The 26,612-nt window shown below is 33.2% G+C and overlaps 1 protein-coding gene and 1 long non-coding RNA gene across 2 annotated transcripts in view; one reads left to right on the top strand and one right to left on the bottom strand.

Annotated features, from left to right (window-relative positions):
- LOC128178461 (F-box only protein 22-like) overlaps positions 1 to 24,532 on the top strand; it is a 51,362-nt gene extending 26,830 nt beyond the window's left edge. The window contains exons 2-3 of the mRNA XM_052845631.1: positions 3,659 to 3,929; positions 24,057 to 24,532. Of these exons, the coding sequence (XP_052701591.1) occupies positions 3,659 to 3,929; positions 24,057 to 24,423 (638 nt within the window). The 3' untranslated portion in view covers positions 24,424 to 24,532. The remainder of the gene's footprint in view (positions 1 to 3,658; positions 3,930 to 24,056) is intronic.
- On the bottom strand, positions 2,417 to 3,295 carry LOC128178462 (uncharacterized). The gene is made up of 3 exons (XR_008242957.1): positions 3,088 to 3,295; positions 2,689 to 2,908; positions 2,417 to 2,457 (listed from the first exon to the last, which is right to left on the bottom strand). It is a non-coding gene; the product is annotated as an uncharacterized LOC128178462 (long non-coding RNA).
- Positions 24,533 to 26,612: the final 2,080 nt, after the last annotated feature.

Raw genomic sequence — 26,612 nt, forward strand, 5'->3', positions numbered from 1 at the left:
TATGACAGAAATCAATAACGACAAATCAAGCTAGGTACAGTGAGCATGCACACAAATGATAGCCCCCGCTAAGAAAAAAATCGTAACTCCAAGTTTTATCAATAACAATTGCTCTATTTTTTTTTAAATTGTTAATGCTTATATGAGTACACAAATCAATTTCTATTTCTTAAATTCCATTTCATTTCAACTTAACCCTTAATGCATAAAGACATTTGCATCCCTCTAATAACAAGCATGACTGGAATCAAACGATAATCCACATGTCAAGCAGCAATTAAATTGTATGAACTTATGTATAACGAGAGATAAAACACATCAGGGCGGGCCATTTTCAGAGGGGCGGGCAAGGATGAAATTAATCTAACAATTAATTTTATGTGGCCTGACACAAAAAAGTTTGTGTCAAATTTTACCTTCTTGTTATTTCCACAGGAACGTAACATCGTTTTTGAAAGTGGGGGCCAGACTCTTTAAAAGAATATTGACAACAAAAAAGGGGGAAAGGGTAAGTGCTACAGTACCGATCAGACCCAACCTAACAACAGAGTAAACCTCAACTAAACCCTGGGTTTACTCTTGGGGTTTACTTGGGGTTTACTCTGGGTTTATTTTATGAAAACTTGGGTCCACGCGGGGTTTACTTTGGGTTTACTCGGGGTTTACTTTGGGTTTACTTGGAAATTACTATTGAGGTCAAATTTATGCATTGAAGTGTGAAGCAGACCTGTTCTATCTTACCATCCCACTGCCTGTAATTCCCGCCTCTTGTATATTCCTAATACGCAGTTAGCATCTGCTTTCAGGGGTATACTTCTGACCGGGTTTACGCTCTGTGTCCACTCTGGGTTTACTTTGGGTTTACTCTGGGTCCACTCTAGTAAACCCAAAGTAAACCCTGAGTAAACCCAGAAAGTAAACCCAGGGTTTAGTTGGGGTTTACTTTCTGTTAGGTTGGGTCTGATCGGTACTGTACGTGCCCAATTCCAATAAAACAAGAAATGACACAGAAAGGAATCAAGTTTTCTTAAGCAATGACTTCGTACAATGACCTTGTTCCTACATAAAAAGATATAAACCAGACACAAATTTTGCATATTTCCCGTCACGTATCAGCGAGTTCGACCCTGCTCAAATGACCTTTTGTCAAGATCATGCCACCCCTCAGCTTATAAGCGATCTTTTTGTGAAGTAAGAACTTCCAATGATTCTCCATAAGAAAGATATGGACCAGACACGATTTTGCACTTTTCCTCCCAATGACCTTGACCTTGCCCAAACGTCCTTGGGTCAAGTCATGACACACCCTCTGGACATACGTGAAGACGGACGGAAGGACAAGGTGATTCCTTTATATCCCCCCCCCCAAAAAAAAAACGTTGTTTGCGAAGGGTATAAATATATTACGTAGATTTACATAATGTTATATCAGCATATATAAAAAGTAAAAAAAAAAAAAAGGAAACACCAAGGGTACTTGGTAACTAAAAAAAACTACTTGTATTCACTAATCAAGGACAAAGTCAGTTCGAAACTTTATACATGTAATATGCGGTATAAAATACATGTAGTGTTTGAAACAACTGTTATATCTCTAAATCTACTTTAAATTTATCCTCCAAAAATATTTTGAAAAAGTAAATATTAATTAGTCATCTCTCCATTTTAAAACAAACCTGACATTTTGAATGTTTCAATGTGTCATCTTAACACATTTCAAATTTGTCGAGAGAAGACCGAACAAAATCATTTAAAGAAGATTTAGAGAAGACAACAAAATCATTTAAAACAGCTGTAAATGACCCATATTATGATAAAATGAAATGTTTGCCCCCCCCCCCCCTTGTGCTCCCAGATTTCTGCCGAATCTACAATGCACATCTTGAGCGCCCACTTTCTTTTCGCAAATGACACGTTCATCTTTGCTAACGCACAGTGTTATATTCATTGAGGTTTTGCCAGTTTATTGGCCCAAAATTTTTGTCGTAATATGCTAATTGTTTTATATAAGCCCTTATTTTTTTAAGTGGGCTTAACTTGTCATATATATCATATAATCAAAACACAATCAATGCATCAATTGTATCGCCTTGTATTTTGAAAACGTATTAACGGTGGCAGTTTCATCACAAGACTTCAACATTTTCATGATCCAGGAATGAAGATTTACGTATAGGTCCTTTCCCTCAACAATATTTAACGGTAAATCAAAGTATTGTTCCTCCATGAAAATGCAACCGAGTTCAAATATTTCTTCGTAACAGGGAAAAACGTTTCCGATTGTACATTCACGTCACAAAGCTCAAGAACTTCTACATCGACCGGATGAATATAGTCTTGAACTTGAAACAGTTCCAGGAAAAGATATACATTAGAAGGACAGCTTCGAACACTTCATTCATTGGTGGATTGCAAATAATGAGCATTCCACACATGTGCCACTTCGTCTAACTCATTCTGGAAAAAAATATTTGATATCAATATTGCACTACCACTAACAATTGACAAATCGTAAATGAATACCGTAATATAAATATTAAACAGATGCATTTAATTCGTTTGGTAATTTCTATAACTTATTTGTTAATAATCTGTCTGTGGAACTAGTATATTGCTTCAGATAATATTAAATTTTATATTCTACAAAATGTTTAACGATGTGTAGAGAACAGTAGCTTATTTAAATACCTGAAGTATTTTCATCAAACAAAACTGAAGCAGGTTAGTGTCCAACTTGTCACTCGTAAAAAGACCACGGTTCTGCAAATCGTTTAATTCTTCTATCCAGGTTTGACAGCATTTTTTCATCAAAATACACCACCATGACAATCAGAACTAAAATGATTACAATATCTTTGTATTGCAAGTCAAAATGGAAGTACTGGTGAATTAAGTTGTAGATTGTCTCCTGCAAAAAAATATTATGAATTAAAGTATTAACGAATAAAGATAGCTAGCCCGCGACTCATTAAGACAATTAAAAGTTGCAAGGACATCCAACTTTACATATGCACATAACGGTGTATACATAAATATATATTACTTTAGTCGAAATTTCTCTCTAATTGCTTTAATTGATATACTTACTTTATGTCCAATTCTAGTGCCCTTTCTAGCTGCTGATTGATATGAGGAATATGAGAGATGTATGTATTCATCAAAACGTAATAACGAATTTCAAATCCGTTTGATCAGATTTTTCAAACCGAGAAAACGAATTACAATCCGAGAAAACCGATTGTTTAAATCGAGGGAACGAATTGATAATCTGTGGGAACGAGTTAGTAATTCGTGATAACGGATTCTCAATCTGAGAGAACGAGTTGATAATCTGTGGGAACGAGTTGTGTAATTCGAGATCTCGAATTACTTTTTGCTTTTTTAAAAAATCAACATGTCCCTTCAGGGCTTTCGTATTAAGAGATTAAATTCGTTATAACGAATTCCTAAAATTTGTTATAACAAATTTAATTCGTTATAACGGATTCAACAATTCGTTATAACGATTTAAATTCGTTTTAACAAATTCAAGAATTCGTAATATCAAATTCAAAAATATTTTTTGATAGGTCCTAAATGCGCTTCCGTATTGTTGTGATTAGTAAATGAGTTAAATGATTACATGAACTTTAATATTTTACTGATTTTTTTGTTACAGGAGGGCATGAATACAGTCCATTAAATTCACAACTGGCAGCATCATGTTTAAGTATTCCCGAGATAGACGGGCTTAAAATTACAAATGTATCAGAATTGGATATTGATGTGCTCCGAAATCCCAAGGTGAAGGCCATTCTATATTTCTCGGATATTGAAAGTTTAACAGAGATGGTTCTGGAACAGCAATTTGAAGATGCTAGTCTAAGATTCCCTGTGGTCGGGGGCTATGTAAGAAGGATTCTGTCCAGAGATGTTGGAAAATTAACAACGTAAGTCTTTTCATTAACATTGATTCATTTATTCATAGTAACCCCTACTGCACAGAAGCATCCAAGAAAAATTGGCCGGGGTTATACTTATTGTCCTCACTTTCACTGAAAATGCAAAAAGATTTAGAACAAATCCAAAGAATTATTTGCGTGGACCCTGAGGTCCACGCAGAAAAATATACAAGCGAGGTTAAACAGGATGCTATGGGGAAAATTCAGCCTGCGCATGAGCTAGCCTGGTTCCAGCTCAGGGGACCAGGCTAGCACAAGTTTATCTGAATCGGGATCCGGATTCCATGCCATATGCACACATAAGTTCAAAGGCGCTGTAATTGTAAAGTTGTCGGTAAACAGTAGTCAGTACAGAAACAAAGTATTCCTTTTAAAGAAATAATCGGCATGTGATATGAACTGTCAGTATTATGAAATAAGTTAATATTATGCCGAAACTACAACATGCCTCAAATAGCATATACATTTGCAATGTTTTGTTGCTTCCGTATACACATGTAACTTAACTTTACTTTTATAGTAGGCGAGGCTAGAGTACTTCCCGATTAAAAAATTTTAAGCATTTAAGTGTGATTGAATAATTATGTCATTGTATAAAAGTTTAAATCTCAAGAAAAATGCATCAAAATATGAAATCAATTTAAACAAAGCTGTCACTGCGTAGTTAACAAAGTAGTGCGAATCGTAATGTGTGCGCAAATAGTAGAATTCGCCGAATGCCTGATACTATACATGCAGACTACATTAATAGATAGATCATAATTATTTTAGAAGTATGAACCCTCTAAATTCTGAGATAAAAAGTCAGGGCTATACATATACGTAATCCAACGTACAAATTTAGTGGTTAAAAGCAGGGGCCTAGAGTTGGTGGAATCTCTGATATTCTTAAGGCTTTCCCGTTTTCGTTGAAAACACATGCAAATGGTCCACGTATTGTAGTCCTTTTTTTAAAGGACAGCAACTTGTTTCAACTATAACATAGCCCAACCATAGTCAAGCTATTCAGCAATAAGCTGTTCAGCAATAACGATTTTTTTACGTTTATCTACTATATCAAATTAGATTTTTCGATCCCAAATGAACACAAATAATATTACCAAGGTGACTAGCGCTTAAACTAGGACTCCTGCCACCCAAGTGAAATCTGAGTCCCTGGCGCAAAATGGACAATATAAGCCCCGTTTTGTGGCGCATGGACGCTGAGTTGACTCTATAATACCGTTATATACGGAACAGGGTACCCAGCGCTCAAACTCTATTAAGAAATTTAATTATACCCGCACTTTCTAAAGAAAGTTCGGGCATATTGTTGTTACCCTGTTCCGTCTGTCCGTCCGTCCGTCCGTCCGTCCGTCTGTCACGTTTTACTTTCTCAAACTGCTCTTACATCTTATAAACCAGCAAACTGAACTCTTGGAGTTTGATTTGGGGTATCATGTTGTTTTGTAAAAAGGTTTCAAAAATTCTCTGTTAGTCCTGGGGGTCAAATAATTGGTAAAAAATTACGTTTTTTCACAAAAAACCTTCTTCCTCGAACTCCTCCTACATTTTTAACAGTAGACAAATCATCTTTTGGAATATGTTTAAGGGTATCCTATAGATGCGCAATAAGGTTTCGGAATTTTCAATTTTGTCCTGGGGGTCATTTAATGGCTGAAAAATGACGTTTTTTTACCAAAAAAAAACTGGTTTCAAAAACGTCATTTTTTTTGGCAGTAGCCAAATGATCTTCTAGAATATGATTAGGGTGTCATATTGAGGTGTGATCAGGTTCCAGAATTTTTTTTTTTATTAAGGGGATCAGTGGGCAACAAAAAATGACGTTTTTTTGCAAAAAAAATATGGCTCCCAGAACTCCTCTTACAACTTTTGGAGTAGCTACGCCATCTCTTGGGATATAATTGGGGCTGTCCTATAAATGTGTAATAAGGTTTTAAAAATTTAAATTTCATCCAGGGAGTCAAATAGTAGCAGAAAATTGACGTTTATCACTAAAAAAAAAACATTGATCCAAAAGCTCCTCTTATGATTTAATGGATAGACAATCATATCTTGGATATGATAGGGACTGTTCTATAGATGTGCAGTAAGGTTTTAAAATTTAAATTTCATCCAGGGAGTCAAAAAGTAGCAGAAAATTGACGTTTATCACTTCAAAAAAACATAGATCCTAGAACTCCTTTTATGATTTAATGGATAGACAAATCATATCTTGGGATATGATAGGAACTGTTCCATAGATGTGCATTACGGTTTTGAAAAATTAGATTTAACCCTGAGGCCCATTACCTACCGGTACATACCTTTTGATGCCCTTCAAGGATCAAGAATATATATGGTTAAGGGGTGGGGATCTCAACCGTTTTCCAGATAGTCGTGCACTTCCTGTTCAAGGGGGGTCATGACCACCCCCCGGGGCCCATGACCTACATACCATTTGATGCTCCTTGACACAAGGAACAAGAATATATATGGTTTAAGGGTGGGGATCGCAACTGTTTTGAAGATATAAAGGGACTTGCTGTTTGAGGGGGTCAGGACCACCCACAGGGCCCATGACCTACATAACATTTGATGCCCCTTGACATCAGAAACATGAATATATATGGTTTAGGGGTCATGATTATAACAGTTTCTGATATATATGGTAATTTCAAATTCCTGGGGGGTGGGGATGACCCCAGGGGTCAGATCTAATAAACCCTATATATTGCCAGTAACAGCCAATATATGATTATGAAAACCCTATATTATTATCTTTGTCCGTTTTCAAGTTACCATTTACAATAGAGTCTACGATTCTTTCTACAAGGTTCAATTAGACCCCACACCCTTTTGACACCCCCTCCCCCCCCCTCCCCCCTCCCCCCCCATCCCCCGAAAAGTGGTTGTCTAACCCAAACTGAGAAAAATCAATCCAGGGTGCACAACTAGATATGCAGGCCTATCATATCCTAGAGTTTTGTACAATTCTGTTCAACCATCTCTGAGAAACAAGTTCAGAGCAGGAAAGAAGAAAAAGAAGATGAAGAATAATAATACATGTATTAAGAACCGTACAAAAACAATAAGTCTCAAAAATTTCATTCGGGAGACTTAATAATAAAGATTAAGTAGAGATAGGATCATCAAACATCAATAATTTAAAGATAATTGACAATTTCTGATTCTAAGGGGGTCAGGATGACCCCTTAGGGTCATGACTTACATGCCATAATGATCTGATGCGCCTGCATGACCTAAGGAGGAATAATATCTTTGGATTAAGGTGGGGATCTCAATGGTTTTTATGATATTTAATAATTTCAGGAAGAGCACTTGGGATCATGACCTACATACCATCTTAAATGCCTTGAACAAAGAAATAATAATATAATATGTACATGATATATGATTCAATTTAAGAACCCCGATATAGATCAATCATCTGTTTTGTAATACTTCCTATGTATATATACATGTACATGTATAATTAGTTTGTGTTCTGTTCTATACTATTCATGGTCATGACTGTAGTATGGCTTAGTTTTATTTTAAATTACATTAAAAAATTGTCAAATATATGACTTCGAACCCCCACTCCCAAACAAACTCAAATATAAACTGTTCTTCCCCCCCCCCCCTTCCCCCCTTGTCGAATGATCTATTAAAATCAAAATATAATTTGGGTGTCTAAAAACTTTTATAAACTGGTAAAAAATGTTATTCTTAAAAAAAATTATATTACACCTTGCATAATTGACAAATGATCTATTGAGATATGATCAGAGGTCATATTTCTACCTTGGGATCAATAAGTAGTATTCATTGACAAGTTAAAATTAATAACAATAAATGATTCAAATTATAAATGTTTATACTCGACATTCCCCCCCCCCCCCCCCATCCCCCATCTAACCTGGTTATAAAGATTCAGTCTTCTTAATACATTCTTACATGTGTACAGTAGCAAATTTTAAATCATTTCTTGATTGCTTTTTCTCTCGTGATTCACATTTAACATTTTGGAAATTGCTTAATTCAATTTTTAAGATTAATAAACAAAATGTTATATGCATCACTTCCATGTGTATTCGCCTATTTGGGGCAATTGTAAAGTCTCCTAAACAAAGCAGTGACATCATTAGGCTTGGAATTACCCACATGGATCAAACACTAATGTATAACATATGAATAAGATAAAATACATTATTATTTCTAGTTCTAAAATGTCAGGGTGTCTCCAAGGGGGCATAATCTATATACAATTTACGCGCAAAGAGCAAAAATAAATTATATGGTTTAGGGATGAGGATTTCAGATCTCAGAAGTTAACAAAATATACAGTGTATCATATCATTTCCTATTTCATAAAGGCAGGGGGGAGGGGGGTTAAAGACAACACCTGGGGGTCATTGATGAACTTTACACCATTTGATGCATCATAATGACATTAGAAGATATTTTGTATTTTCCTGTTTCGTGGGGTCAGAACAGTCCCATAAGGTCATGACCTACATTGTATTTGATGCATTATAATACATTAAGAAAGAAATACTCCTTCCTTCCTATTATAACTCATATAAAAATGATAAGTGTCTACACCTACTTACATGTAATACACAAATTTAATACAAAATTGTTTATACAGGGTCAATATGGGGTCAACTCAATAGTGCATGCAGTCTGACAAATGAAAAAATAACTTTTGCAACTAAAATGACAGAAACTTTACAAATGCGATAGGATAGGTAACGATGATAAGCTTATTTAAATATTAAAAGATGATGATACAGAATGCTGTCAAAGGGAGATCACATTTAGAAAGTGAAAGTAGAACTTATGTATGCTGGCATCTCATTATATTGTGCTACTGCTACTACATGTACTATGCTTACCTAAATTGGTCAACATCATAATGATAATCCAATCAAAACACAATAATGAATTCCTTTGGCTGATCTTAACTAATCCTTTTCTGCATACGGAAAACACAGACATGTATGTATGGGTGTTGCTAAAACGCGGAACGGAAAACGGAACGGAAAGCGGAACGGAATAGAAAATATCATCACGTTTATCGCTTAAAAAGGGTATAGACTGGCCAGAAACGATTTACTTTGTATCTTTTATTTATATCTAATGAATGATTATCAACATGTTGTTATCTTATTAATATTTATATGAATGTCTATCAATTATAGCATTGTATTCATTCGGCTTTAGTTGAGTACGAAACGGAAAAATCAAATGTATACGAATTGTGAAACATTAACATGATTAAACGAGCAAATTAGCTATAAATTTTTACTTATTTTTGTCATATGGTATTGCTGGCATATCAGCGTAACGTATGCAGTTAGTGAAAGCGTTTTATGCGTGTTTTGAGTATTTTTATATTTCAAATATGATGTACATGTATATACTGACATCAAAATTGAATTTTCGGTGTTCTAGACGATCTTTTATCATACAGACGATACAGTATCATTGAGATGGAAGAAAAAAAAACCGTATAGGACTGACGACATTAAAAATCAAAATACAGTAAACATTAAACTACCCGGTAATTTGTGAAACTAGTAATTTGTGAAACTAGTATTTTTAGCAATGCAATTTTGTTTACGTTTGCATTACTAAGCAGTTGTTAATTCCAGCAGCTATATACATATGATCCGAATAGAGAGCTCTAGACGTTGCCTGGTTTGATTTTCCGATTATATATTGGGACTATAGTCTGTCGATCCCAAAATATTCATGCAGCACATTTGGACGATTTATAATGGAAAATGTTGACATCTTTTCTCCATTTGGAAGTCACTCAGAAGACCTTGCACAATTTTTAAACACTATCATCCGGGTCTGTTGAAATGCAAAACCCCGTAGACTTCTTTATTTTTAGCAGTGTATTTATACCGGCTGATAAGCTAGAGAGGACGTTTTAAAGAAAGAATAATGAGAATGTTTAATGCTTCTAAAAGAGAATCGCTTGAACCCTGAGGTATACCGGTATATAAATATACAGCAAAAAGTGAATCGAGGATATTTTGGGACAGAATATAGTGGTCAATGCATGTACTGTTAATTTTGAGGAAATAAATATTCTTGAATAAATAATCTAATATTGCTAATCTTTCAAAAAAAATTTAAAAGGTACATAAAGTATATCGTTTTAGCATGATTAACAAATCTATGAGGTAAATAACATTAGATAAGATTTGCCGTTTTCCCTTCCGTTCCGCTTTCCGTTCCGTTTTCCGTTCCGCGTTTTAGCAACAACCATGTATGTATACACGTGAACTCATCTAATCGAAGAGCTGGGTAAAACTACATTGTAGTACCCGCTAATGAGACATGCAGACCTGTGTTGTGTACGTAACTTTAGACAAAGATCATTCATTTGTAACATGCATGTATTTTTATGACCTATTCTTCAAATCCACTTGCACTATTTTATTAGGTAAATAACAGCTTTAAGGTGGTGGAGGACACCTGCATATTTTGATGTACATGTATACTTTCTATTGAGATAAACAATAAAGTATATTAAATATTGATTAAATATTTACCCCCCAAATAATGTTACCTAACATTGAAGCGCAATGGGTCAGAGCGTTTACATGTCTGTAAGAGCATTGGGGTCCAAGGTGTATTTTTGGTAATTTTACAATTGATATAAATGAATTTTCATGGGGAGGGGGGGGGGGGTCTGGACCCCTCACTCCCACCCCTTCTCTAAATCTGTGCACACGATGATGTTCATGTAGGCACACAGTAGCAAATCTAAAACCGCCACGGGGAGGGGGCATAATTCAATTTTTGATTTTGTTTGTAATAATTATATAGACCATTATACTTTCTATGACATAAAATGTTAAGATTATTGATTAACTTAAAATTCACTGCAAACAGTTCTACCCCAAATTGCACATAAAGTGCTGCTCATGTCACGATGTGTATTATCATATGGGAAGGGATCTCATCCTTCAGTTATGAAAATTATAAATTTTAATTGTATTACTGGAGCTTGCATGTAGCCTTCATTTTTAATTAAACTGGTACAAAACAGTGTTATTTGGGGCAAACACATGGTGCGGGTATTACTGTCTAATGACAGCATCTAGTTTATAATTTGCTTGTGAAACAACAATTGAACTTAATGGTTCCTAAGTTTGGGATCGCACCTCAAGGAGATTAAGAAGACGGAAGGCTTAAAAAGGGCCAAATTGGCCATAAAGTGAAAATCTATACAATCTTAGAAATTCTTCTCCACTCCCATATATATTTGATTAAAACTAAATGCATGCTTATGATGTCCTCTATACGTAAATTGTGAAATTGTGAAATTCGTGACCGCTGGGCAGGTGTTCACGTCTCGGGCGGGGGGGGGGGGGGGGGGGGGGGGGTAGTGTATGGCCATAAAGAATTAATGCATATAATGTTTAAAAATCTTCTTCTCTACTCGAATCTGTAAGAAAATCTTAATGATTATGTTATTAACCAGGAACAAGTGTTCTACTTAAATTGTGAATATTGGTTTTGACTCTAGCGTGGACAGACCTGTGAGGAAAACTGAGTTCATCATTTTGTAAACCAGGAAGTACTAAAGTTGTGAATTTCCCTGGAGGTAGGGGCTCCAGTTCTAGAGTCGGAAAAAAAGTCATTTAAACAATAAAATGCTTTCTTTGGTAATTCATTCGGGATATGAAGGTAGCGAAATTGCAGAAAAATACATAACACGCTGACAGGGGTTAAATAAAAAAAGTTCTGCAATGATCGCTACCTTCATAACCTGCATGAATCATCAAAGAAAGCGTTTTATTGTTTATATTTATATCTTTCTTTCAGTAAATTAATAAATTGATTATGAAAAGTAAGTAAAATCCACTAAGTAACCAGTGTTGTATTGTGGCTTTTCCCCCTGGCCATCTTTCCCCCCGGAAAAATGGCCATATAGCAGTTTTTCCCCCACGGAAAGCCGACTATATAGTGGGTTTTCCCCCTTTTTAGCTCACCTGAGGTGAAAGCTCTAGTGAGCTATTCTGATCACATTTTGTCCGTCTGTCCGCCTGTCTGTCCGTCTGTAAACTTTTTACATTTTGAACTTCTTCTCCAAAACTGCTTGGCCAATTTCAACCAAATTTGGCACAAAACATCCTTATGGGAAGGCAAATATAAATTGCAAAAATGAAAGACTGATCTTTATTCAACGCGGAAAAAAACTCGAAACTGTAGAAAAAGGGGGGTGCATTTTTAAAAATCTTTTTCTCAAGAGCTACTGAGTCAATTTCAACGTAATCTAGCATAAGTCGTCCTAAGGGAAGGAAAAGATAAATTGCAAAAATTAAGGGCTAATTCTGTTTCAAACTTGAGTAATCTACGAAAATAATAATAGGACAAAGAGAATGGGGGTCAATCAGTTTAACTTCGGGCTCGATATTTCATATATCGAAAACCAGTCTATGTTAGAGGCAGCCATCTTGAACTGAAGTGAATTTGCTTGTTGTGCCACAGTTTACGTGCGAAGGGAATATTTGAAACATCCAAAAAATATTTGTGCCGTTTATGTGAAGTAAATTGAGGTTAAATATTTCAATGCGTTGACATTTTCATTTATGACGGTGGTTTTAGATTGTTTTGATTTTCGTTTAGCATGTTTAGTTTCTTTTTTGTTTTGACTTGAGAGGAATCATCGTCTTTATTTTAGAATTTAAAATTATTACGTGTAGACCGGTAAATCAGTCAGCTGATTGTTTACATGTACATGCGTGAAATCTGATACACTAACAACATATACAATAATATTCACTATGTTGGTACATGTTATTCGGTACGATCTCTACATAATGATTGATTAATGCAACATGTTTTATTAAGATGCTGAGCAATTTCGATCTAAACGGAGATTATTCTCGCTGCTAGAATTACATAAGTATATATATGATGAGAAATAAATTGTTTTTCTTTGTTTTAGTGCATTTTTCTCTGATTTAATTGTTTACAAATTTCTGTCCACTAATCTGAGAGTCAAGCTTTGAGTTATAAGCAAGATACAGAGCTTTGCACACGATGCTACTATATGTTTGTACACAAAGCTGAGGTTATGCTTAAGTTCAACCAGGCCTCTCGATTCTCTTTAGTTTGGGCCGATATTTGGCCCAATTCCCAACGTGAAAAAGGCATTTTATTTCCAAAATTGAGTGACTGTGTTTTTCCCAATTGAGGTTGACTAAAATAAATTATGTAACTAAAAGAAAACCATACTTATTTTAAATATATATCATGTATATTCAGCAGTCATAAGAACACTGTGAAGATGTACAACACTACCGCATTGTAAACTGTTGTGATCGGTAACTTAGCCAGAATTTCCTCAGAGACTGTGTAATTGTAAAAAACGATGTTTAATACTTTTAATCCTGATATTACAGTTAGTTGATAAGCTGTTAATAGTTAATAATTCTGCAATAAATGTTAAAATTATTATGAAAACGTTTGTATAAACAGATCCCCTACAAAACGGTAGTAAGTGGGTCAGAGGGTTGGACTAATACCCCAAATACACAGAAGTACAGAGACTGATTTTATAAATATTGTCATTCAGCTTACACAATAAAAAAAACTTATTATTTGTAAATTTTATATATACAAAACTAAATTAAATTCTACATTAATACCAATAAGATATTTTTTTTGAAATTCTGATAAACTGTTTCTTTTTCTTTGCCATTTGACATATATGGTAATTACACAAAAACCTTTTGGGAAATTTTACATCTTCATTAAGAAACTTGTATCACACTATGAATTAACTTTTTTCCTTCTCATTGTTATGCACTCACATGTTCCCAGTTTTAAAAATAATTTTTTAAAAAATATTAATTTAAAAAAAAATCCTATCAGTATACCGGTACCCTAGTTTTTTGTTCAGGGGACTGTACGTATAAAGTAGGGGAAAAAATTCCCAATTTTTATCAAAACGTCGCATTTATCCCAATCCATTAGACCCGGCCCCAGTACCAAAAATGGATTTAAGAGGCCTGCTGAGTTCGTTTATATTTTAAATTCAGCTATGCTGAATAGGAAATACCAAGTTTAAACATCTTAAGTTGAATGTCATAAACTCATGTGAACAAAAACATGACTCAAACCAAGCTATGTATCTTGCTTATGATTCTATTATTGACGCTGGAATTTTGGTTGATTAATAGAAATGTCTTGCTAAAAGGATGATATGCTGTATCTACTTTCTGGTGCCCCTTCTTAAACGATGAATTGCATAAAATCTACACACATTTTTGATAGGTTTTAGAGCACAAATAAAAACGACGTCTTTAAAACAGTTTCCATAGTCCTGACACATTATTATAATGAGGATAAAAGCATAAGCCTTGTTCTTAAAAAAATATTGCAACGGAAAATCATCTTTGTAGACATTTATTGTTTTTTAATAAAGATGAAAATAATGGATGGGTCTTGGTACAATAGAGCGACATGCCTGCCAATACATTGATATGAATTATAGCTCTTTAACATATGTAATAACATTTTTCAGTTAAGTTTATTCATCAGTCAAGTGAGTAAGGATATGAAATGTCATACGAAATGAATTCATGCCTGGTAAACGACAATCGTTTATAATGGAGAAGGCCAATGAAATTTTTCAAATTTTTTAGTTATTTATATTACATATAATCTTATTTTCGGTAAAAATGGTATTCCATAAAGGTCAAACATAAAGTATGTGCAAAAATGAGTGTAAAATTCGAATATATTTTTGGTTAATCTACCGAGGGGCCATATGGCACAATAACCTTTGAACGCCCATATAAGGCCGGTATTACTCAGGTGAGCGATGTTGCCATTGGGCCTCTTGTTTACATTCCGGTCATGTTTATGGCAGATCATTCGGGGCAATAATTTGCAATAACTGAAATGATATTAATTTTCATAATAAAAGATAAATATGGCATTTATTAATACATAGAATAAAGTACATGGGTTTTTTCACCCCTATTTAGTTGTTTTTTTTAGTTGCTACTTTTATGAATAAAATTTTTATTCATTTATTTATCTAGTTATTTCCTATATCATTAGTCATCTTATGAATTGATTAAATGTTTTGAAGAATAATTATTTTACCCGCGAACCTTTTGAAAAAGTTTTGTTTGTAAATTTCAAAAGAAATACAGAATTCAACGTAATTTTTAACCATTTTGATAAAGAAATATTTGAGTGAGTGTGTATTTTTAAACGATGTTTTTACTTTTAAATGACCGGACTCGGAAACAACAAAGGCCCCTACCCTGTGGGCTAAAATTTTCAGTGTCATCTTCTAGTGGTATACCACTACCACTGTGAAAATATGGCTAAGTGGTCATCTCTAGAATTTGAGATTCAAGTCCATACTTATAGAACACTATTCAATCATTATAATGGGGTTTTAAACATCAGGTCCTGAGACATCGAGGGCCCCTATCGTGAGGGCTGAAATTTTCAGAGTCATCTACAAGTGGTAAACCACTGCCACTGTGTACATACATGTATGGTGATATGGTCATCTCTAGTTTATGAGATATTGGACCCTAAAGAATATGCACTATAATCATTATAATAGGATTTTAAACATCGGGCTCTGAAACATCGTAAACAAAATTTCTCTAAAACAGATGTTTAGCCTGGATAAAATTTGCACACGCAGACAAACAGACTGATAGATTTATCAAAAAATTCTTTAAAAATTTTCACTTACAATTTCAGAACAGAGAATTATGCATATAACTGTATATCTTGTAAAACCAAGTACTTTATTAACTTATTTACCTAAATACAGTTCTATGTGTCATTCTATTACACACACGTTCAATTTTCAGCATTGTCTATAAAAATAATACATCGGCAAGACGAAACTTAACCAGTACAGATGAATGCAGGTATATGCAACATGGGAGTGTAGAAACATTGATTTTAATCCTTACTGGATTTCAATAAATATTTTTTATAAAAACTGAACCAAAAACGTGAGGGAGAGACCCTACTACGGGGGGAAACGCTTCTATAGGGGGAAAAACTTCTATACAACACCGATACTGTTAATGTGCATAAGTATGTTAGCTTAAAGAAACAGCCAAATCGTCTCCTGTGAAACGTTGAGTCTGGCATCATAATGATTATTTCGTGCAGTCCGTGATTTTTCTTTGGTCGCTGTATGTTTCGACAAATCGATAAAGAGGGCGTGTCAATTTTTAGTCCTGTCAATATTTTGTCAGTTTGAGCCGCTGTAGATTTCGACCAATCGATGAACTGGGCGTGTAGATTTCAGTCTGGCTGTTTCTGTAGAGCTATGAATTAACTATAAGTTTCCGTAAGAAATACGAGGGTTGTTCGGAAATTATTGAGACAACACAAATATCTCTCTTTTTAAGCGGCCGATTTTAATGAAAATTTGTATGAACATTGAAGAAACATAACCGAATAAATGAGCTAAGTAATACTACAAAAGAATTAATAGTTTGTTTATGACAATACATAAACAAGTCCGTGGTCGGGGTACCCGGCGCAGGCACACACTCGGAGTTTGAAAAAGTTAAACATCTTTATTTTAATGTTGTTAGACTTACCATTCTTGACAACAAAAGACATTTTTGGCCAATAAATTGCCTAAATAAAAACTCTGCGATGGAAAAGGGTCAAAAGCTTCAGTAAGTCGGGTTTTTTTCAACTGATTGTTTAACTAGACTTAAAACAAAGGGACTAAATACATGTATCAAGTACTTTCACACAAACTGATTTTAACAGTTCTAAGATATACAGAATGATTGTAAGGGCAATTTCACAGTAAGTTTACTTTTGGGAAGAAATAACTTGATTTTTTCACAAAAAATCAAAAATGGAAAATATATTTAACTGTTGCAATTTTAAAATAAAAAGAAAAGAAGAAAAATGAAAAATAGTTCATGTTTTCCTTTCGTTTGTAAGGTGTTTATAAAATAGGGCCAAGGAAAAACGTTAAAGTAACATTGCGATGATTTTGTGGTTGCGCCGGGTCATTGGATGTAGGCAAGTTTGTTAGCGTACCAGGAATGAACAAATAATGTCATCAGCTTCAACATTTTTACGATAATAAAAGACATCCTGGTTTATATCCTGGTAAAATTTCAATGATTTATCTTTTTACACAAGAAAGTTAGAGTAAATGTCTCAATAATTTAAGAACAACCCTCGTAGAGGCAACAATACTTGGTAGATGTAAATATATAGTATTAATGCATTTAATGTTTAAAAAATGTTATCTTCTTTACTTTTTCTGAGATATACAATGTACTGAATAAAAACTTGACAGCATGTAAAAAAGATAATAGAGCCATCTATTAAAAATTTTAAATTTCATGTCTCCAAATTTTGGTATTTGAATCAAGGGAGGGGGCCAGAACTCTCAAATATTGTATAGGGTAGGGGTTTTTATTGCAGGGTATGGCCAAAATGGTCATTTAGTATTAATGAAAATAAAACGCTTTTAAAAAAGTCTACTGACACATAATAAAAATTTACTTCATAATAAGAAAAAAACATTAAGCTGTCATCTTTAATTATCTTTTATGTCATCTGCATGTTAGGCAACGGTTATGGCTGGCCATGAGAGGAGGGGTTATGTATTGGTTTAATTTTTTTCTGCTCATTGACAAAACTTTTAATGAAAGAAATGAGTTAATTCACGTGTTTAGAAAAGAAAAAGAATGAAACCGGCTATCAATGTTTATGATAAGATATTGTGAAAGCATTTGAAAAGAGTTCAAGGAAGAGAAATAACAACTCTTTTTAAAACTTTCTAGAATACTCATTAAGATATACAAAAAAATTTATACCTGTGATAATGTTGTACCAGAAATTGAGAAAAGCAAAAAAAAAACATAAATGATTTTTTATGAGAATTATTTTGTAACTTCAAGCCATTGCTTTAAGAATTCCCTGTAGTTTTTCGTAAATATCTTTTAAGTTACTTTTCTAATTTTTTTCCATTTACTCTAAATAAAACTGATGTGCTCGCCAAGTGAATATTTTTTACACAAGCTTTAAAGGGGCATGGCAACGATTTTGGTCAAAAAAAAAAATTCCGATTTCAATCTTTACAATGCTTCACCAGGGCATTATAAAAAGGCAACCAAAATTTGAGTTCCATTCGTTGAGTTCAAAGCGAGATAAAGAGCTGAAAATTTTATGCATTGTAAACAAAGCTTTAGTTTCCATTTTGAATGTTGAGGTGAAATCCCAGTTTTAGACTAAAATAAATGTTAAATGTTAGAAACTGTCTAAGTATGCTAAAAATGAATAGGAAAATGGACAAACCAGTCAAAAAACTTTTTTACTAGTATATAAAGCTTGAATGCTGAATCTGTTTCGGATGCTGCATTGGTGAGGTTTGTTTTGTTTTTGTTTTTTTTTGGAACATGTTTTATTGATGATAGCTTGCATAGTTGATTTAACTATATTATAAATGAAACGCAGAGGTTGCTTCAGATGCAGAGCCTGATCTCCATTATCAAAGATGCTAAAGAAATCTCATACCTCACTCAAACCTGCTTGATAGATAGATGTGGTTGTTGTTAAATGATATAACATAATTCCTATGATAAAGTATTGTATGATATGAAACTCTTTTGTTTAATTTGATACAATATAATATTATATGTTCGTAATATTGCAAAAAGCTAAATGATACGATATGATATTGTATAACATTTTTAGTGATATTTTATGATAAAATATTGTATCATGATATTGTTATGTACAGTATTTTATATTATGATACAATATTGTATAATATTATATTGTATTATTAATTTATTATTTTGTCACATGATACTGCTACATATGATATTGCAATATATAATATTGTATAATACAATATTGTATATTCTATAATATTGTATCATACGATATTGTATAATATGATTTAAGAAATGAAGATAAGAATTTTTCTATTGATTGACGTATCAAAGAAAACATTGACCGGAAAACTTCATCAATGCGCGTAGCGCATTGATGAAAAAGTTTTCCGGTCAATCTTTTCTTTGATACGTCGATCAATAAAAATTTATTATCTTCATTTCTTATCATTTAATAAAACATTTTCAAATAAAAAAATGTGAAGTGTCATTGATCAAAAATATAAATAATGTAAATGAAGCGGCGCGTATGAATACAAAACAACAACAGCAACAATATTCAAAATGGATGCGCCTTCAGCTGATGCAGAGCTACTGGGCTGAATTTAATGGACTAAACACAAATAGTGAGTTAAAATCTGAACCGGCTGAATTGAAAACGAAAGGAAAATACATGTGATAGCTTGTGATATCATTCACTGTGCAGAAAAACTCGTATTAAAACTAGTTTTCATGTGAGATCGCTGGAATATGCAACTGGACATAACCATCCAAGGAAAAGCAATCGTGGACGAAAATAGCTGATATGTCGACAAAGAATAGTATGTATAAGCGACTTTTGTAAACTTTGTGGTAACTAGATAGCCAGTGATGTACTTAAATGGTATATATCTGCCGCTTGGAATTCACCAATTGAAGGAGTTGATGCATTACTCATAGCTTTTCTTTACGACGCTTATTTTGATGACCGATCATCTACGAGTGTAAATTTAAAAATTATCGTTACCAAATTTGAACAGCAGTGTTACCGTGAAAGTTTATATGCCTATATGTTCGTTATAATATTGAAATCCTTAAAAGGAACAGCTAGCCAGCCTCGCTGTAAATGTTGATTGATCTCAAGCAGACGAAATCGTGAGAAGACGTTTAATTTTCTATTTCGTGAATCAAACATAGTGTTTTGTTTATTTTTGAAGGTTAAACTTTCAAGTTTTTATATTCACAAGTTTGCATTATGTTTGCTGACAATAAAACAGAATCAACTTTACATTTTGTTGACAGTGTTTATCTTGGAAATTCCCGTTCTATAAATAGTGTTAGATCAGAACAGTTGAGAAAAGTAGATCCGGCGAAAATTTTATTGATGCAGGTATCAAAGAAATTTTTCAACCAATCAGAAGCGCCGATATCTCATCAAACGAATAAATATTAATAAATGATATTGGTTTCTAAAATATAGAATTATATCACTTGAAATTGTATTCTATGATATGGTGATTTTATATAATATCGTATCATAAGATATTATTACTTATTAGGTTAGTTACTGACTCACTACGGAAATATATTTGGTTGATCAATCGGCTTCGCCTCGCCATCTATGAGTTTGACCAACCCAAAATATTTTCGTAGTGAGTCAGTAACTTACCTAATAAGTGTTTTGTTTTCCCGAGGCGACATATTTATTCTCAAATAGCGATAATCTACGCAAAGCTATGTACAAGATGCCTAACATCTCGTCCAATTTTACTCATTAGAACTCTTCAAAATTTTCAATCTCATCTTTCAAATACTCTTTAAATGCTTACAATGGTTTGTTGCTATTCAAATTCAATGTTTTCTCCCTTTCCTCTGCAGAGATTTGAGCAAATTTCAACGCTGCCATTTTGTTCTGCTCCAGACAAAACAATGTGACGTCAATATTCTAAAGGCAACTACTCTAATTTTAAAGAATTTCAAAGGCCAACTACTCCAAATACTTTAAGAACTTACGGCATGCGGTTTATGTATTAAATACTATGAAATGTCGAAATGAGTAAGCGAAGCGTCGGCCAATGACGGCCATATTGCCTAATATTATTTCTCACCGAACAAATATAGAGATATATGAGGCAATCACGTGCTGTGTTTAAACCAATGAAAGTGTGACATTTCAGTCCAAGGGAAAACAATGTTTAATATGATATTGGTTGAAATGATATATTATCATATCACATTAAATTGTATAATATGAAATTGTAATATATAGTATTTTATCATATGATACAATATGTATAATATAATATTGTATTTTATATCATTTTACTTTATCACATGATATTGTAGCATTTGATATGATACAATGTTGTATCAAATTATATTGTATCATATGATACAATATCATATTATGTATCAAATATGATACAGTATCATACAATACAATAATATACTATATTATACAATATAATATCATATGTTTTAATGTTATCATGTATTATGGTAATATGATATTGTATCATATAATACATATAATTGTATTATATATTATAATATTGTATTATGTGATCAATTACAATAATGTATAACACAATACAATGTCATATCATATGTTACAATATCATATCTCATAATTGGTTATTACGGTATTTTAATGTATAATTTGATATATATTGTAAGTATGCTGGATGTAATTTTTTAATTTTATATTTTTGTATTAATAAACATATGATTATCATACGATTTTTTAACAGATGATATACGATATTGTCTCAAAACAGAATCCGTGAATATCTAAGATCATAAAGTATGATTTTCATATAATATGATAAAGGTGGTCTCATAAAGGGTGATGCCTCGTCTCGGTGAGCTTTGTAATCTGTGATTACCTATGTTTTATGTTTTCGGTGAGGTACAGAATACCTAATAACTCGCTATATTGCTTAATGGGTATACAATTTGTTTAGCCAGGTGTGTCATTAGTTCTGAATTATCTCACGTGATTTATACCGTGTGACAAAAATAAAGTAAGCTACTGTGGAATCATTATAATTCGTGGCGACTCAATTCTCGTGGTATTTGTGGGTATCCCTTTATATCCTCAACAAAATAAATTTCAAAAGAGTATTCTTTTTTACTAAAAGGGAAACCTGAAGCACACGAATAAGTAAAAAACCAACAATCCACGAAAATTGGCCCCCATGAATTTAAATGATTCCACAGTATACTTCGTAAAGATTAACATTTTTGTTATACTTTGAACCGATATAGTGTATTTTTATCAACCATTGTTGCTGTAGTTTGAGCCAATTAAACAGTTACAGCTAAAAAAAATGTATTATACCTGTGATATACGATGTATGTTAGACTAGACATTGAGAAAACTACGAAGCCAACACTGGTTTTTTAAGAGAGTTTCATTTTATTTCAAGCCATTGCTTTACAGATTCCCTGTTATTTATCTGAATTGTATTTTGAATTGTATTTTGAATGATTTCTAAAAAAAAATTCTACTTACTTTAAACAAAACTGATGTGCTGGCCAGGTTAATATTCTTTCCAAAAGCCTATGAATATAAAACCTAACAATAGAAAAAATTGTTCTAAGTAATAGTAAGATCATATGAAAAGAAATTATCGTCATGAAGAATGGGCGGAGCAGAGCGAAGCAAAGCGCAGCAATTCTTCATGACGAAGATTTCTCTTCATGTGATGTTACTGTCTAAGAGCAGAACCCAAGCCAATCAAATGAAATATTTCTTGAAAATACACCGCCCCCTATTGTGTGAAAATATTGCCGTGACTTAATTGACATGTATGGATGTATTTATTTACGTGAAAATCGAACACGCGAATTTCAACGTGGACTTTCAATCAAGTCATGTTAGAATGAATATGATTTAGAGGATATTGGTTTTGATTAAATATGATATTGAGATATATTGTGTTAAATCTATACAGATGATTAAAAATATAACTTAAATCTGATCAAGATAACCAAATACATACAAAAGCCGTGCTCTTTCTTCAAAAAGTATATTTGGTAAAAAATAACTATGCCCAAACAGTCTTAAGAACATCGCTGGTATCTGATATAAAGTGTGAATTTTGCACGAATTCATTTTGATTTGCCTTTATATATTTTGGCAACAGTTTTGGCCAGTTTCGGGCAGAAACAAGCCAGTTCAAGAAATGTTTACATTCTTATCCTCAAAAATACAAGATGGCCGCACATTCCCCTTAAAGGATGAGCAAAATATCACTAAGTAAATAGATTTCATGTTTGTTACAAAGTGGTAACTAATTTGGCCATCTTGAATGTGATGCTTAGCTTAAAATATTTAGGCTACGAATATCTACGTAGCAGCTAGGCTAGCTTACCGTCCGACTACATAGCCCTACGTAGCAGCTACGATCTTGAACGCTGTCTAGATCAAATTGTATACATTATTGCGCAATCCAGCAAGCTTTTGAAAACTTTACAAGAGTTATGTATTTCAAAAGATAAGAAAATTTATTTATTGAAGATTTTAAAAGATTTAAAAGGACTTTGACCTTTGACTTTTATGTAACTTTGCACTGAAGGTAAAAGTTCCAAATCATTTTGTACAATAAAGGGCAATAACTCTGTAACTATTTCAAGATAGAAGCTTAGGGACTATATTTTAAAATGTCTTAAAATGTCCTACTATATCCATGAAAAAAATTTTCTGCACCATCCTTAAAAAAGAGATATAATAACACATAAATTAGCAAAATCTCAAATGACCTTGACCTTTGAACTTTATGTCATTTTGTTCGTCAAGGTTGACACTCCCATCCCAATTGGTCCGAAATCTATAATAAATAGTAAAATGTTGGAAGTGATTTTACCGAAATTTCAATACTTTCAAAGGCAATAACTACTAGAATGGGGCTCGGATCATTTTTGCAAAGATAGATTTAAGAACCTTCAAAGTGTATTGAAGACATTGGTAAAAGTTTTAAATCTCTATTTCCTGTGGTTTCAGAGGAATAGCGAAAAAAATTCCTTTTCAAAGAGCAATTACTCTGTGAGTTCAGGGAGTTTTAAGACACAAGGTCTTCGGTACCATGACTTTTAATGACGAATTCCATAAAGTTTAAATTGTTTGGATTCACTCTGAGATAAATAGAAAAAAAAAAAATTAAAAAACATAAAGAAATCAAGAGGTTTTTCACCTGAAAGGTAGAAAGACCTATTAAAAACGAATCAGGGAAAAGCTTTAATATTATAACAATAAATAAAGTGGCATATATGTAGCTTATTGAACAATAAAGGAGAAAGCAAAATAAAAATAATGCAAGATACAAATGAACATAAATATTTGATGGTTATTTCTTCCATGATATAGTGTACTATTAATAGACAGAGTGTTTTAATACGATCCACTCAAATACAAAACAAATCAGTCTATCTCGAAAATAAGTGAGAGTTGCAGTTGTTTGACAATTTAATTTACTTTTTTTTGCAGCTTTCGACGCAGATTTCAATACATTGTTGTGAGTGGACCAGCAGTAAAAGCGACTTCTGTCGTCATAACGGATGGAATCAGTACTGAGCGTCAAATAAAGAAAAAACTAAGGAAGTTAAATGAAGTGAGTGAAAGAGGGAGGAGAATTAAATTTAGGTTTGCCTTCATGCTTACCCAAAATAGTAGTCCAAAGTTAAGCGTGGAGTCCGTTTCCTTTAGAGAAATCTTCCCAGGAGTGCCATTAACTGGTTTCTGTCACACTGGACAAATTGGCATGGACTATCCAAAACGACGAAATTCCACCAAACTTAACGTATTTCAGGATTTTTCGTCGGTGTTTTTGATGGTCACCGTATACGAAGCCTGAATTTTCAATCACTTAAGGGGTACTATATGGATTTCAGAAAATGATGCTTTGTATTGTTAATAAATTATTGGGGAAAATATTCGCTCAAGATGTTAAGATGAATTTTCATGTCAAAGTATGTATCCTATATTTTATAATAATAAATAATTACAACAATCTAACCCTCTCCCGTTTATATTCATTATGGTGGGTTAGAGGGGGGCTACAACTCCACAGGATCTGAGTAATGGTGCAAGTGTGGAAGGGATTCACTCCCACAGCGATTACGGTTCAAATCGTTTAAAAATGACAATACAGTTTGCATTTCTTTCCTGAACTCAAACAATTGTAGCTGTAGGTGACATGAATTAATCAAGAATAGTCCATATATCGGGTTTTTTTTTTAATTTCTTATCTATGTCAACCACGCAAGTTGAATTTGTCCGCCATGTTTACAGACCTTGGTCGGTTTTATATTGGGACAGCCAATGAAAATTCAGGAGCAACTCTTGAACTGATTATAGGAATTCCCCCATTTTCAACAATAATAACGCGGTAGATATGAATTTCCCATTATATACCCTTTTTATGGTGTACGTTTTAGTAATAGAACGAGGTAGGGTGCTTATTAACGCTGACATTCATGTTATCAAGCCCATCAAAACTCAAAGCGTAAGTCCCATTATATCACGCGAGAGCTGCAACTGGTAAACACACTAGTCTGTTTTAACAGACCCCGGGATCATTAAACTTAGGCGAGCTCACTTTTGAACTCGGTCTCACTTTTCCACTATATATTCCTTGTGGAAAAGTAAGACTGGGATCAAAAGTGAGTTCGTCTTAGTTTCATGGATCCGGGGCCTGGATTTGATTTATATACGGTTAGTTTGTTGAACCTGAATTAAAAAATTATTTTATCAAAAGAAAGTCTACCAATGAAAACGATCAAAGTCAGTCGCATTAAAAATTATTTTTCACCATTTTGGAGATCCTATGAAAATGCATCCCTCTCTAGTTAACATCAGATATTTTTTTTAAAATCGGAGAGGACTACATTATTGCAGCAAATATAAACGTATTAGTAGTACGTACAAGATCGACGTTTTTCATAACCACGTCTATCTAATTGATTTTATAAACATTTTGACTTTGAATATATATGGTTGAATGGAAAGTTTTCGCAGGTTTTGTGTGTTAAATAATTAATTCGCTGTTCTTTATTTCTTATTTTTAAGATAATTAAAAAATTGATTTGATGGAATATTTTCGAAACTATTGACTAGTAAACACCAAACAATTTCACCTTTTTTTATTGTAGACTTAAAATCAACATTATTTGATTGATCTTGTGTGATGGTTTAGGGACCCTTTTTATTTCTCTTCATACGTAATAATTGTATCAATAATTGTTGACATCAGTTTTCATAGATATATTAAAATCAATTTCTAGAATTCGTTAATTAATGGACAATGATCCTATCAATACATGTCATAACAGTAACTGTGCTACTTTTAATTTGAATCTGGATCCTCTCCTTCCCTGTCAACCAGATGCGTGTTCAACAGGCGAGTACTCTGTTGGAGAAAAGTACAATCTGATAGGTCTAAGTGCGGTCGTAAGATGTAGAAAACTACTGTTTTAAAAATAATTAGAGTTCAAATAGGAAGAAAATACTGAAATATTAAAAAACTATTTTTTTTCACATTTTCTACTTGTAAATATGCCTCGCCAAAATTCCCTTTACCTACAACAGAAACTGGCGAGCGCTAGCGAGCACTCGCCTGTTGAACACGCCTCTGGTTGACAGGACAGGGGAGGATCCAGATTCTTGATATATCGATATCGTTTTAAAATTTTCAAATTCAATATTTGACCTTGAAATGCATTTTTGATTTATTACAAAGAATAAATGTAATTTTAAGCTTCTGTGGTTTTCGAACTGATGGATTGCTAACACTTAAACCTATTGCGGTTCGATGTTACACATAAAAACTGCATGTATGAAAGGAAAAACATACAAAATAATTGTTGATTTCATTGTTCATTTGAAACAAAATTACATCACAAAATGGAGGAGTCCCCTGGCTCCTTTAAAAAAAATTGAGGGGTAAAAAAATATGAACACAATACATGCACATGGTTACTTCAGATGTTGGAGGTTCGGTTTCCTGGCAGGATCCCCTGCTACAGAACAACAACAAGAAAAAAT

The sequence above is a fragment of the Crassostrea angulata genome, chromosome 3 (assembly GCF_025612915.1).
Source record: "Crassostrea angulata isolate pt1a10 chromosome 3, ASM2561291v2, whole genome shotgun sequence".
Taxonomy (NCBI): Eukaryota; Metazoa; Mollusca; class Bivalvia; order Ostreida; family Ostreidae; genus Magallana; species Magallana angulata.